The 17341-nt window shown below is 33.3% G+C and overlaps 2 protein-coding genes across 2 annotated transcripts; both read left to right on the forward strand.

The window, feature by feature from the left end:
* The first annotated feature begins 461 nt into the window (after positions 1-461).
* Positions 462-4738, forward strand: LOC128158202 (uncharacterized). The gene is made up of 6 exons (XM_052820966.1): positions 462-624; positions 2219-2327; positions 2689-2750; positions 2903-3001; positions 3424-3526; positions 4643-4738. The coding sequence occupies exons 1-6, from the start codon at positions 503-505 to the stop codon at positions 4736-4738; spliced, it is 591 nt and encodes a 196-aa protein (XP_052676926.1). The 5' UTR covers positions 462-502.
* A 220-nt stretch (positions 4739-4958) lies between these two features.
* LOC128158195 (serine--tRNA ligase, cytoplasmic-like) lies at positions 4959-16084 on the forward strand. Its single transcript, XM_052820947.1, has 11 exons — positions 4959-5175; positions 7377-7447; positions 8095-8178; positions 10121-10279; positions 10872-11012; positions 11482-11637; positions 12132-12353; positions 13516-13645; positions 14220-14377; positions 14737-14866; positions 15337-16084. The coding sequence occupies exons 1-11, from the start codon at positions 5040-5042 to the stop codon at positions 15477-15479; spliced, it is 1530 nt and encodes a 509-aa protein (XP_052676907.1). The 5' UTR covers positions 4959-5039; the 3' UTR covers positions 15480-16084.
* The last annotated feature ends 1257 nt before the right edge of the window (positions 16085-17341 follow it).

Consider the following 17341-nt stretch of genomic DNA (forward strand, 5'->3'; position numbering starts at 1 on the left):
AAAAGAAAAGAAACGTTTTAGGAAAGCAAGTCTATGTATTTTGTAAGAATTTTTACTTAGAAATATTATATAATATAATTCTCTCTCTCTCTCTCTCTCTCTCTCTCTCTCTCTCTCTTAAAAATTGTCGTGCGTAAATAACACTAAGTTGACAATGATGCAAAGTACATGTACGTGTAATTCTTGTTGCGCTCGCCACAACGGAAGCACCGTAAAACGTATCATGATGCTGGGCAATGCAATTTCATGAAATTGCATTGCCCAGCATCATGATACGTTTTACGATCAGTTATTAAAAACTTCGGATTTACCAATATACAGACAAGTAGAACGTAATAGGTTTTATTCATTAAAGAAATAAAAAAAAATTCCATGTGTGATTGACAAAATTTTATTAATGACGTCACAGTACTATACACCATTGTCGTGACGTCACAAATAAAAACCTCGCGAATGTATTATGACGTCAGGTAAATATCTTCGAGAATGAACAATATTAATCATGCAAAGGATTTCTGAACAACTCCGTCGCCTTTTTCTACGATTTATGCGACATAGCTGGTGGATTTATGAAACAGGTGTAGCAATTTCAATTGCTGTTCCCCTTTGTCTCCAATATCTATGGTAGGTAGAATTTCATTAAACAAATCATAAATTTTACATTTTCCCTGCAGGATCTGTGCAGAAGTATTATCTTGTAATCGATTAAGAATTGAAGCTCGTGTTTTTTCCCCGTAAATTGCGATTGGGGAGATGGGGTTCCGGGGTTACCAATGAACAGAGAAAATGAGACTTGTTTTTTATGTTGATGGAAGGGAGGAGGGGGTAGAGATTTAAGAAACGAAGCTTCATTCTTGATAGAGGGGGGGGGGGGGGGGGGGAGGGGGTGTTAACATGTTAACATAGAAATTAAACGAAAAACTGCATCAGTGCACGTATATCGCCTTGATGCCGAGTTGCTGTGTAGCTTGCAGAATGGTTCTCCTCAGTTCTTTTAATTAACTAGACTTTGACCCGTGCGTGCACGGGTTGACATTGCATATCGAACATTTAGAAATAGGTACATCGATACACCTTATTATTGACATTTACATAACAAAGCTATAAGCCTACAATAATGCTATTAATTTCACTACACTTTCCTTAGTTTGAATAACCTAACTGTGTCTCGGGAAAAGCCCCTCCCTTACTTATACCCGTAAAGTAGCAGAAAATTGCAGAATCGCTCTGGAACGATTTTGGAGAAAGTTAATGAATGATGTTGCCTTGAAAATAACAGTCAAATACATCACAACAAACCTTTTTGAGACTGCAAATACCTTTCAACTAAAAATTTTAATCCATAGAATGGAAGAACTCAACACCTTTTCACCAACGTACACGTAATCGTATATTCTTTGTAAAACTGGGTCTGTAGGACCTTATTCATTTTTACGATAAAACATATTCTATCTTCACTCTCCTAACAAATATAATGTAACATTTTTGCATGTAATCAAATATTTTTTGTCATCACGAAGATGAAAGTAAGTGCTTAGTTGAAATGTATATTTGTTATTTTATACTTTCTCTCATAAGAAATCATTAATTTATATGAACAAAATATATAGCAAAAGTCCAATGAAAATTTACCCGTATTTGTATTATCATTTCTGAGTTTATTCAGGCAGATGTGATATTGTGGAAACAAATATAAACTAAAGATCCCGTTAGTGTGAATGTATTGCGCAAGTGCAAGATTGTAAAATCCAAAAAATCCAGGTGATTTCCGGGATTTTTTGAGGAATTTTCGTTGATTATTAATTAGCGAAGCTTAACTGAGAAAAAATAAAAACAAATTGGTAATCTTCAAGTACCAAAGATGTTTAAAATATATAAAACAAAAGACAGTATTCTTCCGATTTCTCGGTATTAAAGACTAAAAATTCGAGTCTATTATTTTAATATAGTAGTATAGATGATGAAATAAATGTATTCTAAATTGTTTGTGCGTCTCGTTTCTATCTAAAATGAATCGATCAAAGTAAAATTAAAATATGACATAATTGATGAAAACAATCACAAGAACGGTTAAATTTAAATAATCAATGTCTAAGAAATTGTCTCCTTTTATGGTTGTTCATTATAATTCATGTTCCAGTTTTAATTTCAAACTGCAGATTCCCCCTACCTTTCATTTTTTAGAACTTTAATTAATTCACTTTATTGCCTCGTTAAGCGAGGAGCCTCAACTATCGCTGACCCAGCATGCCCTATCCCCGGTCGTGACAGATCTGGGATTTGAAATAGAAGCAACCTGCAGATACCTGGAAGGTCACTTCAGATATGTAAGTTTTTTTCTTATGTGGAATGTCATATGAATTTTATGGTCGAAAAGTATTTCGACATTATTTTTACAAAGATTAAATTCCCCGCTTATGTTTTTCATTCGTCGAAGTTCCATTTGTTAATTACAAAATCCCCCCCCCCCTACCCCCAAAAAAAATTCTTAAGATCTAATATTTTTTCAATCTGATTATAAAATCAGATATTTGATCTGTTCTGGCAAATTCGATGTCGCTACATAAAGTTATCGAATTTGTCGGAGCGGATCAAAGTTCTAATTTAAATCAGATTGATATTAATTTTCTTTAAAAAAAAAATGAATTTAGATCGAGTTTTTTAAATGACACTTTATTATCCTTTCAGCGTGTTTACAAATACATTACCATTCGAGTAACCAAAGTAATTTGGAGGCTTCATTTTGAAAGGCAAGTCTACGCACAACACTGCAATTATAATACATGTATTAATTTCTTTTAATTTTGAAAATAGAAATATGATAGCTTTCCAAATCTACAACGTTCTAAATACATTCAAAATTTTAATTGATGTATCCATATTTTAAAACTTATGAATTCAGGAGAGCTCCATTGAGGTACTGCCATCTTTTCCCGCTGTTTTTGGAGTTCCTGACTCTCCTGATTGTTGTTGTACTGCCGATATATGACATATATTCCTGGTGAGTATGATGAAACCATTTTAAGTACATACATTTTATTAAGTTTTATCTTAAGAAATTCGAAAATTATAAATACAGCATATTTTGGAATTTGGTGGCAATGGAAGTAAATTTTATTTTTTTTATGGGGGGGGGGGGGGGGGGGCTATACTTATCAGAAATGAGAAGGGATTATAGTGATGGTGATGTCTAACTTTGCAAAAAAAAGTGTGTGTGTGTGTGGGGGGGGGGGGGGGTCTAAGCCCCCTTCTAAAAGAAGGGAGTTAAGACCCTCCTCCCCCGTTTCCGACGCCTATAAACTTTGAGAGCTTTAATGTTGAATCCTGTGCAATATCTTCGTTGGTTTGACGATTTTTATAAAAAAGGTTAATCACGCAAGTTGCATCAGTGCTGTATGGACTGTGTGTTTTTACTATTTGCAGTGAAGAACGTCCCCTTGGTGAACTTGGTGAAATTCTAGAGGCCAGTCTAAACGATCTTGGATTTGTGCGGTTAAGACAGTGTACTAGCCTCTCTGTATACGATGTAAGTACATGTACTTAATGATACGCTTTTAGTCATTAGTATTGTAGTCATTAGTCATTAGTATTATATTTCTTTGTTTATATATCTTGTGAAGTGTTTTTTAAATTTTAACACTCAATGTCATTTTTTTTCTTGACAAGGTTAAGATACAACTTAACACTGTTCAGGAAAGGCTACAAATTCATGTGTTTTCCTTCAAAAGTGACAAATGTTTTAAATTAAATGAATAAATATAAAGTATACTATGGTGGCATATCTCTGCCCCTTGTGAGCAAGTTATTTTTCCATCAAATATGTCGACATGCAAGATAAATATGTTGACATGCAAGATAATTATGTCAACATGCAACATAACTATGTTGACATGCAAGAAAATTGCAATCAGATAAGAATTATACAAAATCTCAAAAATTCTCAAATATCGCCCACTTGTGACATCAAAGATGCTAGATGCTACCTTTTTATGTCGACATGCAACTTATTTATGTTAACATGCAAGATAAATATGCTGACATGCAACTTACTTATGTCTACTTGCAACTTATTTATGTCAACATGCAACTTATTTATGTCAACATGCAACTTACTTATGTTGACATGCAAGATGAATATGTTGACATGCAACTTAGTTATGTTAACATGCGAGATAAATATGTTGACATGCAAATTATAAGTTGTATGTCAACATAACTTAGTCGCATGTTAACATAACTAAGTTGCATGTCGACATAAACAAGTTGCATGTCGACATAAAGAAGTTGCATGTTAACATAACTAAGTTGCATGTCAACATAAATAAGTTGCATTTCGACATAAAGAAGTTGCATGTTAACATAAATAAGTTGCATGTTGACATCAATAGGTAGCGTATCTAGCATCTTGAATGTCACATGTTGGCGATATTTGAGATTTTCTTATTTGATTGCAGTTTTCTTGCATGTCAACATAGTTATGTTGCATGTTGACATAACTATCTTGCATGTCAACATATTTATCTTGCATGTCCACATAATTAATAGAAAAATAACTTGCACACAAGGGGCAGAGATATGCCACCATAGTATACATTTATATCTTTTTTAATTTCTGAGTGATAAATTATCTGTCTTCTTGTAGGTACTCCGTCGTTACGTAATTTTTACCTTGCCCAGGTGTGCCATCAGGATGTTCCTCTTGTGGAGGAGGCGCGGGCGACATGAAGACGGGCGATGATGAGGAAAAAGGGGAGGGGTGAAGAAAATGAGGTCTCTGAAGAAGTCAAGTATGAATTCAACCTCTAATGATTAAATCGCTTAAATGTCATTTATAATTGATAAATGTTAAATTTTAAAATTTTGCGTCTAGGTTCACGCCAGATGGTAACAATCCATTGATTGCGAAAACGAAACATTCATGTAGGCACCTAATGTTATGATTTCAGACATTACGCATGCGTATTTCGCACTTCCTCTCCACGTTGAGATAGTGGACACCGCCGAAAGTTTGGACGTTTCAGGGAATACAAGAAGCAAATATGGTGTTAGATATCGAACTATTTAGAGCAGACAAAGGGGGAAACCCCGACAAAATCAAAGAGAACCAGGCCAAACGATTCAAAGATGTGACCCTTGTGGATAAAGTAGTAGAAAATGACACGCAATGGAGGAAAAGTAAGTTACTGGTCTGGGACAAAGTACACAGTGCTGGCTGTTAGAATTTTGACACACAGAACTTCTTGTCCAGTTCAGTAGTGTGAAATAAAATATGATACCGATACAGATTGTGTATTTATTCTTATGAATAGTAAAAATTTGTTTTGGTTTATTTTGATGATGCAATATTTGGGTGATGCAACTACCTTGACATATCGAATAGAATAGATCTAATGTTAATTTCATTTCTGCCTGTTGTAATAATTTCATTTTTTGTCTAGTTCATGGTTCATCTTTTCAATTTCATTCAGGTGAAGTCTTGTATTTGTGGTTTGGGACTTCATTATGGCGCATATAGTATGATTTAGCATGTGAAATAAAAGGGGTAACTAGATTTACCGAAAGACCCCTGATTTACCGAAATGCCCGGAAAACACCGAAATACCCTTCAAAAACACCAAAATGCCTCATTTGGGCACAAATATTTAACATCATAGTTTGAATCTAAGTGTTTAAATGTATTTCCCAAATTTTCAGTTTGATAATGTAAGTATTTTGACGTAAATAGCAATTTTTAACATGTGTAGACATTGGGATAAGAACGATAACTCTTGCATGAATTGCTTTTCACTCGAATAGAGGTGTGAAATTTTCTTCCCAGAATAAAATAACTAAGAATTAAAAATAACAGTTTATCAGCTTTTATTTTGTAATATCATATAATAATTTGACATGATAATACTATAAATATTCCTTTTTCTATCAGAATTGCTCCTTTCTCTTGCACACATATATAACATGTCAACGCCAAGCGAAATCTTTGATTTGCGTTTTAGTCAATAACCACGAAAATCGGCTGATTTATTCAAAAAATTAACTTTATATACAATAACTATTTATATACAACACTAAACATACACTATTTTTGGCGTAATAATGGGCATTTTGGTGTTTTTGAAGGGTATTTCGGTGTTTTCACTGGGTATTTCGGTAAATCCCGGGTATTTCGGTAATTCTATGTACCGAAATAAAAGTAGTGTTTTGGTCTGGTCAAATGTTTTGATTTCTAGTTCCTGGGTAATTTTGATGTGTAAATGTTTATTTTGGAAAAATATCAAGAGAATATATCGTTCTAATTATATTGTATTTCAAATAATCAATGAAAATAAATATTTGTTGATAAAATTTAATGTTAATCAAAATATGTTTTTTCGAAGGACAATTCCTGTTTTCGTTCTCATCATCTCTGAATCTGTTATCCGTGTCCATGTTCGAAACTGAAAATACTAACATGTATTAATTTATTTTATAGAGAGTACCTTTGAAACAGTGGTATTTTCTGTGTTTTAAGTTAAAGTTCGCTACATCAGGACTATATAATACCTTTAAACCTATATGCCTATAAATTGCATGTATTGATCATATGTTGATCATTTTGTTTGAATATCTTCATAGCTCAGTTTAAGTATCGGGCTTGCCAATCGCAGATCCTTAGTTCAATTTTGCCTAATGTTTTTGTTCATGCATATTTTTTCTGCTTGAAAGAAATTTTAGAAAATCATCCCCCCCCCCCCCCCAAAAAAAATTGCATTTTTTTGTTCCTCTTTGACTTATACATATTTTATGAGTCATATAATCCATCATAATCAGGTCATTTTTCTGCCAATATAAAAAAATAATAATAAGGTACATAGTGAGCCACCTTTAATCAATGGTGGCGAGATCTGAAAAAACATTTTTAAACAGATTATTATTTTATTTTGCCTCATCAATTAGTGTGAGAGGAATGGGTTCTATATTTGAACTTAGCCCTTATAAACTACATGATAGATATGACTTCACCTGTACCCTTGAGGCATGTAGATTTACATAAAGTTTTAAATGTGTAAGGCCCCGAAGGATGGTTGTAGCCAAAGAATAGGAAGTAGCTGAAAAAAGAACTAAAATTCTATCTAAGCTAGAATTCACTCAGGGGTCTCCCTATTAAATATTTTTTTTTTATAAATCTTTTAATAAATTCCAGTTAAAACATTCTCATCAGAGAAAGTCTTGTCACAAAATAAAGATTGGAGCTGTACATGTGGGGGGAGGTTTTCTTTAAAGTATTTCCTTTAATTTCAATAAGTCTATAAAGTCTGTATTTTCATGGAATATAAAAAAAAATCTAAGAGATCAGAATTTCTTGAATATAAATAAAAAATGAACAATTCTACTTCCAGAAAGGTTTAGAGCTGACCTGCTGAACAAACAGAAGAATCTCTGTAGCAAAGTGATAGGAGAGAAGATGAAGGTGGGTATTTGTATTGACTCTGATGAACAATTAAGGGAAATTCTTAGAATAGTAGTATACATCATACATGCAGGGTTGTCTCTAAAAATTGAAATAGAAGAAAGAAATAAAGAAGTACAAGGGGGGTCTGGGGTCTTGCTAATAGCAGCATTGTGTTTGAAATGCAATAATAACCAGGTAACTAAGGCATTTTAGGTGGGGGAATCCCCCCCCCGTTAACATGTACAATTGTAATTTCTATCATGCATCATACATATCATCTTTTTGAAAACTGATTCTATAATCATTATATCTGTTTACTGTAAATAACAATTATGAAATATAATGCAAATAGAATTCATACTGCATTATTGTTTTCTGTAATGCATTTCACCGCCAGTTTGAAGTAAGAAGTTTCTATTTATAGAAAATGAATTTTAATGTTATTTCTATTTTGGGAAGTAGCTGTCATCTCGGAGACAAGTTAACAACAATTTATGCTTTGAATTAAAGTCATCTAGTCTAAGAGTTGCACTCTAACTAATGGCAAAGTTGCGAAATTCCACTAAATAAACATCAAAAATTTCTTGCATTATATAGACTTACTAGCCATATTTTATGACTTATGTCAGTTTAAGTTTGAATAGATTTCCTATTGTTTTTTTCAGGCAAAGGAGCCTGCAGGAGAAGACAAAACCGTGCCAGACAGTATCAAAAACAACCTAGAGGAGTTCACCAAGGAACAAATTCAGGTTTGTAGTGAAGGAGATGTGTCAATCACAATGGGACATACCGAGAATTGGTGAATTGGGAAGTAAGGTTGGGCTGGGGGGTCATCACCCCAAAACCTCCCATAATTCCTTCCACATTTCCCCAGAATCCACAATAACATCAATTGCGATCTAGCAACATTGACTGCAATAATTAAAAGATAAAAAGAGAGTTTATGTATGTATTTGATTAGTTCATGTTGTAGAAATAATGAGCATATTCTAAGTACTTATAGTGAACTTTGTCTGATCTATAATTGACTTTTCATAAAGTCACATTTATGGCATCATAAAATGTTTCTTTAGCATTGTTTACATTGTCTTCATAGAAAGTGATCTGACAGATCTAGGTCAAAAGTCAACTTCTTTTTAAAAATTTAAGGTTATACATCAAGTTCCAAGATAAATTGTAATTGACACAAACGTAATTTAGGTAAGGCCTAAGAAAAAAATTGGTTTGTTTCCGGTTTCCCGACCGACCCTAGATTTTACCCCCCGACTCAAAACTTTTTTAAAGGATTTTTGATGGAAAATTGTTTATTTCCATTTTTATCCGATTTGGAAAACAGTTACTCACAAAAACGCTTGAAGCAGTTAGATCTGTTCAAATCAGTGTAACTCAAACGTTTTGTTTCAAAATGGCTGTATGTGTCCATGTGTTGTAGATTTTACTAGTGCTCTCATGGCTGGCAGAGGAAGTATCTGATATATAATATCATTTTTGTGTTTTCTTAAGACCAGCTTAATAGGCAGGAATGATATTAAAAGTATTTCTCATTTTATACCATGCAGCAGTGTCAGTATCTAACTGGCATGTATGGATACTGCAATATTAAAGGGGAGAAAAATATGTGAAAAAATAAAAAAAAATTCCGACCGACCCTACTTTTTTTCAGCATGAAACCGGAAACAAACTTTTTTTTCTTAGGCCTAAAGGTATACTTGCTATAATTTTCGTCAATTTTGAATGAAGAGGAAAATGCATGTGTTTAATTACTTACAACCTTTATGCTGTTAATTATAATGCCCAATTTGATCACGTAATTAAAGATATCAAATTTGAAACAATAAAAAATATTTATTTTCCTGCCAGGAAAGTAATGCCTCCTCATGAATATCAATCTATCATGTGATATCGACAGCTAAATTTAAACCATATCATACAAAACTTGGTGGAATGTCAACACCTTCATAATTGTTATACTGGTTGTTTCACGAAGGAAATGGTAAAACATTTTTCAGTTTAGTAATTTAATTGGTCCTATATAGGAGGTCGAACAAAAGAAAACAGAAATACAAGCATGTGAGCATGTATATAACTATAAACAATGACGTACGTAGGCCAATGTCTTTTCCCCTATGGGCTATTTTCGGTAGGAATTATATAAGGAATAAGGAATCATTCTTTGAGTATTATGAGGTGATAATTTCGGTCGGGGCATGATCAAAATTTGATCCGAAGGGCTTTATGATAGATTTGATCACGCCCCGACCGAAATTACCACCTCATAATATTCAAAGAATGATTCCTTATTACTTATATTTATATAATTTTAAGCCATCGTATGATTAAATATAAAAATATAAATAAGCAAACCCTGCTGGCGCCTCAATTTGGCGTCATTTGTATTATGGGTTTTATAGTAAAAAATCGATACGTAGTGTTATAACAGGCAAAGACACTGGAAAATGTAAATATAAAAATAAAAACCTGAGAAATTCTTGTATATTTGTAACGACATGGGATTTACCATTGTAATTTTTAGATCAAATTGATTTTTATAAGTGAACAAACACATGTGTTTTAACTGTCATTAAAACTTAACGCAAATTATAGTGTGTATAACCTTAAGTTGGCTACTGTTCAAAATGACCAGACTCCAAGACTCATTATTTTTATTGAATTTTTATTTTTTGAAATTAGGCGCTGACAGTTGTGCAGATAAAAGAAACCAAAAGTATGATCGATGAACAGATGAAAATTAATGACACTGAGTTAATCAAGCATGAACAGGAAAGGAACGAGGCCCTGAAAGAAGTCAGCAACCACCTGCATGAGAGCTGTATCATCAGCAACGACGAGGTACACAGAGGGTTGATTCTTGAGGAAAAAATGATAGCGTAGACATTGACGTTTACTTGGGGCTCCTCATTGATGGGAATAGGTTCAATAGTACCCGTCCAGTGACATTTGGTGCACTGACGAAAATGTTAATTTTGTTAAATTCAAAATACTTTAGAATTGATTTAATTTTCGGTGTTTATTTAGCTTTTTTTTTAAAATAATATTATTAAATTTTGTACGTTGGCTTAATACAATTCAATATGTTATAGAAAATACTTTTATAAAGCATACAAAGTATTTTTCAGCTCCATTTTTTGAGGCGCATCGCTATCAGCGATGTAGCCTCATTGCTGTCAGCCCACTTCTCTCGGCTTATATACAAGCGGCGTCATAGAACTCAAGTATCAATGCGCCAAAAAATATATAGTGCCGTTCTGATTGTTACGTATTTTCAACCAGGAACATATATTAAGCATACAAAGTATTTTTCAGCTCCATTTTTTTATCTTATAAAAATAGAGTCTATAAATCTTATTGGATATAATAAATCTAGATCCTTGTGCGTTGCTTTAACCTGATTTACTGCATGTAACTGTTTTCTTTTGTTCAGGATGAGAATGGCATTGAGAGGACGTTTGGGGACTGCGAGTCCAGGAAAAAATACTCACACGTGGACTTAGTGGTGATGGTGGATGGAGTGGACAATGACCGGGGGTCAGTGGTGGCCGGGGGAAGGGGATACTATCTCAAGGTCAGTGTTTCATTTAAAGATGCTTTTAGACGCTGTGTTTTACAAGTAGAAATAATGGATATTTAAACAATAAAATGCGTTCTTTGGTGATTCATTCGGGATATGAAGGTAGCAACGTTGCAGAAATAATACATAACATAACCCGGGTTATGTTATTTTTTCTGCAATGACCGCTACCATCATAACTTGCATGAATCATCAAAAAAGCATTCTACATGTATTGTTTATTTTAACATCTTTCTTTTTAACTAATTGATAAGTCTCCCGTTAGATCTGAGTCTGACATCATCATGATATTTTCATGCAATTCGTAATTTCTCTTAGGCTACTGTAGGTTTTGACCAATCGATAAATGGGGCATATAGATTTCAGTCTGGCTGTTTCTATGAATTTCCTCCAAGTTTCCATAAGAAATAGAGGAAAAGATACTTGGTAGATGTAAATATATATAAATGATTTTATTTAACAGGGTCCATTGGTCTTCTTGGAGCAAGCTCTGATTAATCTCGCCATGCAGTCTCTGTACACCAAGGGTTATGTCCCTTTGTACACGCCGTTCTTCATGAGGAAGGAGGTCATGCAGGAAGTTGCTCAGCTGTCACAGTTTGATGATGAACTATACAAGGTGGGCATTCATGTGTTCTCCTTTGGTCTGCCATTGGTGAATGAGATTTATTAATAAGAAATAAATGAAAAGACACAGATGAATTATTTCATACTTTTAACATTTGTATCTGTCAGTCATGTGTTGTATTTCACATACTGGTATCTCAAAAAAGTAGAAGGTACCTTGGATGCCAGGAAAAGGTGTTTTACTGCAGTGCCATGATAGCAGTATTACTATCACTTGAGCTTGTTTGTCATTATGAAACTTTCACCATGAATCCACCCTTTCTTATTTTCTTTGTGTCAAAATGCATTGTCAATTGTGTATGTTGAGGTTCCATCTATAAATTGTATTTAGTATACATATTGATTCCATGATTTTTAAATATATACATGATTAAAAAAAATAAAACTGTATTGATTACATAATAATCAAAAGAGTAAAATTATATTTAGTAAATTATTACATTTAATATATATTTACATTTATTACACAAAACCTATTCATTACAGGTCATAGGAAAAGGCAGTGAAAAGGCCGATGAGAACTCAGTGGATGAGAAGTATTTGATCGCAACCTCTGAGCAGCCAATCGCTGCCTTCCACCGTGATGAGTGGGTCCCGACTGATGACCTTCCCATTAAGTACCTGGGCTACTCCACCTGTTTCAGACAGGAAGTGGGGTCGCACGGAAGGGACACCAGGGGAATCTTCAGGGTCCACCAGTTTGAAAAGGTTTAAAATTTACTCAGTTGAAAAAATCTCTTATTGACAAGATTTTTAAAAATTTAATATGATATTGATAAAAATGCTTGTAGACTTGCTTTAATGCTGTAAAAAAAAAAAGTAAAAATTTGGTTGGTCAATTATGGAGGCAACCAAATTTTGATCAGGATTAGTGAAGATTGATGTGTACTCAAGGTAGAAAAAAATATTGCCATATAGGGTTGGATACGGGTACACGGTACCAATACCATACCGAATAGTTGCTTTAAAAATACTGGTAAAATACCGTTTCATTTTATACCGGTACTAATAACGGTATTTCTGAAACCTTTTTATTCCTTTAAAAGGATTTTAAAAAACGATTACAGACTCGCTAAAATCGAATTCTTCGCGTAGTAAAAGGACAGGCTAATTAACGAAATATGCGCTTTATCATTCTTAGTACGATACTTGATTCGACTGCCAATACTTTAATAAATGAATACATAATTTTTTCTTAAAACTAAAATACATTTACAATGATAGTGATTAAATTTATTCTGACAATAAATGCAAAATAAAAAGACAAAATAGCGAAAAAGTGTTTTATTTATTTCCGTTCTATTTTCTGATATTTCTTCAATTAGTGCGACCAAACAATGGCTGGCAACCGGGTAAACCGCTCCGCTGTCTAGTCTCATTTCAGTAGGAAATCAGATTGTGGTGTTTGCAACCATTGCCAGTTATTTTGCCTGGGAAAGGGGGAAAACACAAGGAACTTTACTAAACAATTGAGAATCAGATTCAATTTATTTGTTTGTTAATCTTTTATTCAAAGATTGAAGCATAAACATAGTTTGTAAACTCATATGTTTTTGTAAATATATTTATTGAAAACTATTATTTATTGAGGTCTAGTACCGTATTGTTAAAAATACCATATCGTTTCAAAAATACCGGTATGGTATCGTACCGTTTCATCCTTAACGGTATCCAACCCTATTGTCATATATAAATGTACTGTTGTAATTATGTTGAACAAGATAGAATTTTTTCCACATTACATACATGAAAATATTGCATTGTAAAAAAAAAATACTGAGCATAAAAGTAAGATATCTACTAAAACTCAACTTTTCAACCAATTTGAAAAAACCCAGATTTGATATTAGTCATGAATTGTGTTTCCCAGATAGAGCAATTTGTCCTGACCTCACCTTTTGAGAACAAGTCATGGGAAATGTTTGACGAGATGATCAACAATGCGGAGGAATTCAACAAACTTCTGGGCATTCCATACCGAATAGTAAACATTGTATCAGGTAAGAGTTCACAGAAGTTTAGCTTTTGTTTGGCTGCATTTTGTGAAATACTGAACCAGAATTTACAGTGGCAGTGAAAAAAGAGCTTGCATGCTATTTTCACAGGAGAAAAAATTTGCTGGTTACTTGCCTGTTAATTTTTATTTTGGCGTGGTCAATTAAGAAAAATTGTTACGCCATGAGATAAAAAACCAAGGGTTTGCAGTGTAGAAGATGTTATAAATTCGAAAGGGCTGGGTGGGCATGGCTATTTTTAGACTATTGATCTCCGTAAGAAGATGACCTCTGTATAAAAATGATGGAAAGACTTGAACTAAAATACATAACATGAATTTTTCTTTACCTAGTTAATACATGTTATTTTATGAAGGTTTAAAAAATCATTTTAAGGCTAATCTAGTGGCTGATTTATTGACTATCTAGCCTCCTCAGTAGAAAAACAAAAATTTGTTTTGCATGTGAAGGAATATACTGAGTTGAAAAGAAAAAAGGAAATTTGATATGCAGTCAAAAAATGTACTGAAGTGAAAAATAAAGTGCTTGATTGTAAATATTACTGATTGGTACCTTTCAGGGGCCCTGAATAACGCGGCTTCTAAGAAGCTGGATCTGGAGGCGTGGTTCCCGGCATCTGGAGCGTTCCGGGAACTGGTCTCATGTTCCAACTGCCTGGATTACCAGGCTCGCAGACTCAAAGTCCGATACGGACAGACCAAAAAGATGAATCAAGAGGTCAGTGTGTAAACTTTATATTTAAAGAACATATAACTTGTTCAGTTGAGTCCCTCCCTCAATCAGTTTTGTTTTTGTTTTATCTTTTTACTGAAAACATTTATTTTAATGAAAGGTTAGGTACTCATGATGAAACTTTGCAGTAAGTTTCATTTTTGGCTTTTTTTTTTTGCCATTGATTTTTGTTTCAGTCTCGCTGTACTATAATGTTTGATGGTTAATTTGAATACACAATTTTATGAAATCTCCAATACACATTTATTTGAAATTGTGCTCCAAGAAGCTAGAAATCATTCTTCTTTTTCAAAAATTAAAATTAGATGTATGACTTAACAGTTGTTTTGCATGTATTTACACAGGCAGACTACGTACACATGCTGAATGCCACCATGTGTGCGACCACCAGGACGATATGTGCCATTCTGGAGAACTACCAGGTAGAGGACGGGGTCATTGTGCCAGAGGCCCTCAGGAAATATATGCCACCAGGTGAGAGAGAGAGAAAGAGAGAGAGAGAGAGAAAGAGATTGAGAGAGAGATTTAAAAAATAGAATCGTGCATTTGACATGGAAAAAAAATTATAATTATGAACTACATTATCAGGTTTTTAAAGAAATGAACATTAAACATGTATGTATTATCTTTAGAATAATGCCCCTGTCTTATTTCAAAGTGCATCTAACTATAAAAATTCTTACCTTTAAATACTGTCTTATGTTAGGGAACATGATAACTTAACGTTATTCTCAGACACTTTTAATGTCATAACTATCATTAATTAAGGTGAAATTGTAATTAATTGTTATTTTTGAACACTTTTAATGTCATAAGTATGAACATATTTTAAGTTAGGGGATATCATAACTTCACGTAATTGTAGGAAAGATAACTGAATGCCACTGAGAAAAAAAGTTATTACAAAGTTGAATGTCTAACATTGTGTATTGAATTTCCTGCAGGATATAACGAGAAACTGCCCTTTGTAAAGCCAGCTCCTATTGACCAAGAGGAGAGTAAGAAAACAAAGAAACATAAAGACGCTCAGAAAAAGAAAGACAAGAATGTCGCGGAGGGCGTGGAGAAAATGGATCTAAACAAGTGATTGTGCTAACGAGGACTAATTTATTATTCTCTTAACGATGTCTGTGATGATTTTGTGCAGTCAATATTGATGCAGTACTTATATGTGTAACATTGTTTCGTTGTACACTCGACTCATCTAAATGATCTATATCGTCGGCTCAGTGTACACATTACGTTACCAAATCATGGGAATTATTTCTGGACCTTTTCTCCTTAGATCATGAAAATGCAATTTTTTTTATTTCCATATACATTTTACGTCATGTCTCTGAGTGCAATGAGAGATTTAAGTTAAAAGAGAAAGATATTCTTTTATGAATTGCTTATGAAGACAAAATTAAGATAACTTTTAAATATGGACAAGAATTAAGATTTGAGAGAAAAATGCTCTTATGTATCTTTTGTACTCTTATCATTATAAAACAAAGAAAGGTTTTTGGGATATATTAGCATACAAAATAAATGTGCATTATATTTAATAAAATGTTAAAATCGCAAAGTGCTTTTTTATGTTCATTCTGTCTGTTTTGTTTTTGATGAAGATGAAACTGTCTACCATTTCTCCACTTTGTGGAATATAGATTGTTTAGTTTGTGGATAAATGAAATAAAACTTGAAAACTTGTTTCATTTTTTGATTTCTCTACCATATGTATTTCAGCATGATTGATTATATGTATAAGCCCTCGAAAAAAAGAGGAGAAAAAAATCTATAAGGTGACATGGAAAGAAAAAAAATTACTTGTACATGGATTTACTTCATGCGAACACTGGTCTGTTGTTTGATGACTCTTTTGACTCATACTGCATAACAGATTGAAGCAAGCAACACACCATGAATCATTGATACACGGCAAGGGTGCATCTGTTGATTGTAGATTGTACTCGCTCAGGTGAATGAGTCGATAAAATTCGATCAATGCAAGAGTCTACACTATTGTAGGATCTCTTTTTAAATGATGATTTTGGGGAGGGGGTGTACTTCCTAAATACACATGACTTGAATTATTTAGTAGATCGTATTTAAAAAAGGATTTTTTGGAGATTTTTTTTTTTTAATACAAAAACCTGACCGAATTCATGGCCACTAAAATATGACTCTTATGTATGGCCACCCTTATAATTAATTGAGTCATTCAATCAAATCATATAATAATACTTTTGTGGATAGTGACCGGGGGGGGGGGTGTCTTAAGTTTCCATACATACTGCAGGCTTCTAGCATCCTTATTCAAAGCGGACAGGTCAGTAAAAAGTGGAAGGACCAAGCGGTGTTTTCATTTATTTATTTTTCTATAATTAAAAAGGTAAATTTTTCCTGAAAAGTGGATAGGTCCCCTATGGTGGCATATCTCTGTCCCTTGTGAGCAAGTTATTTTTCTATTAATTATGTGGACATGCAAGATAAATATGTTGACATGCAAGATAGTTATGTCAACATGCAACTAATTATGTTGACATGCAAGAAAACTGCAATCAAATAAGAGTTATAAAAAATCTCAAATATCGCCAAAATGTGACATTCAAGATGCTAGATACGATACCTATTGATGTCAACATGCAACTTATTTATGTCGACATGCAACTTAGTTATGTCGACATGCAACTTATTTATGTCGACATGCAACTTAGTTATGTTAAGATGCAACTTCTTTATGTCGACATGCAACTTATTTATGTCGACATGCAACTTAGTTATGTTAAGATGCAACTTAGTTATGTCGACATGCAACTTATTTATGTCGACATGCAACTTAGTTATGTTAACATGCGACTAAGTTATGTTGACATACAATTAATAAGTTGCATTTCAACATATTTATCTCGCATGTTAACATAGCTAAGTTGCATGTAAACATATTCATCTCGCATGTCAACATAA

The sequence above is a fragment of the Crassostrea angulata genome, chromosome 8, assembly GCF_025612915.1.
Source record: "Crassostrea angulata isolate pt1a10 chromosome 8, ASM2561291v2, whole genome shotgun sequence".
NCBI lineage: Eukaryota > Metazoa > Mollusca > Bivalvia > Ostreida > Ostreidae > Magallana > Magallana angulata.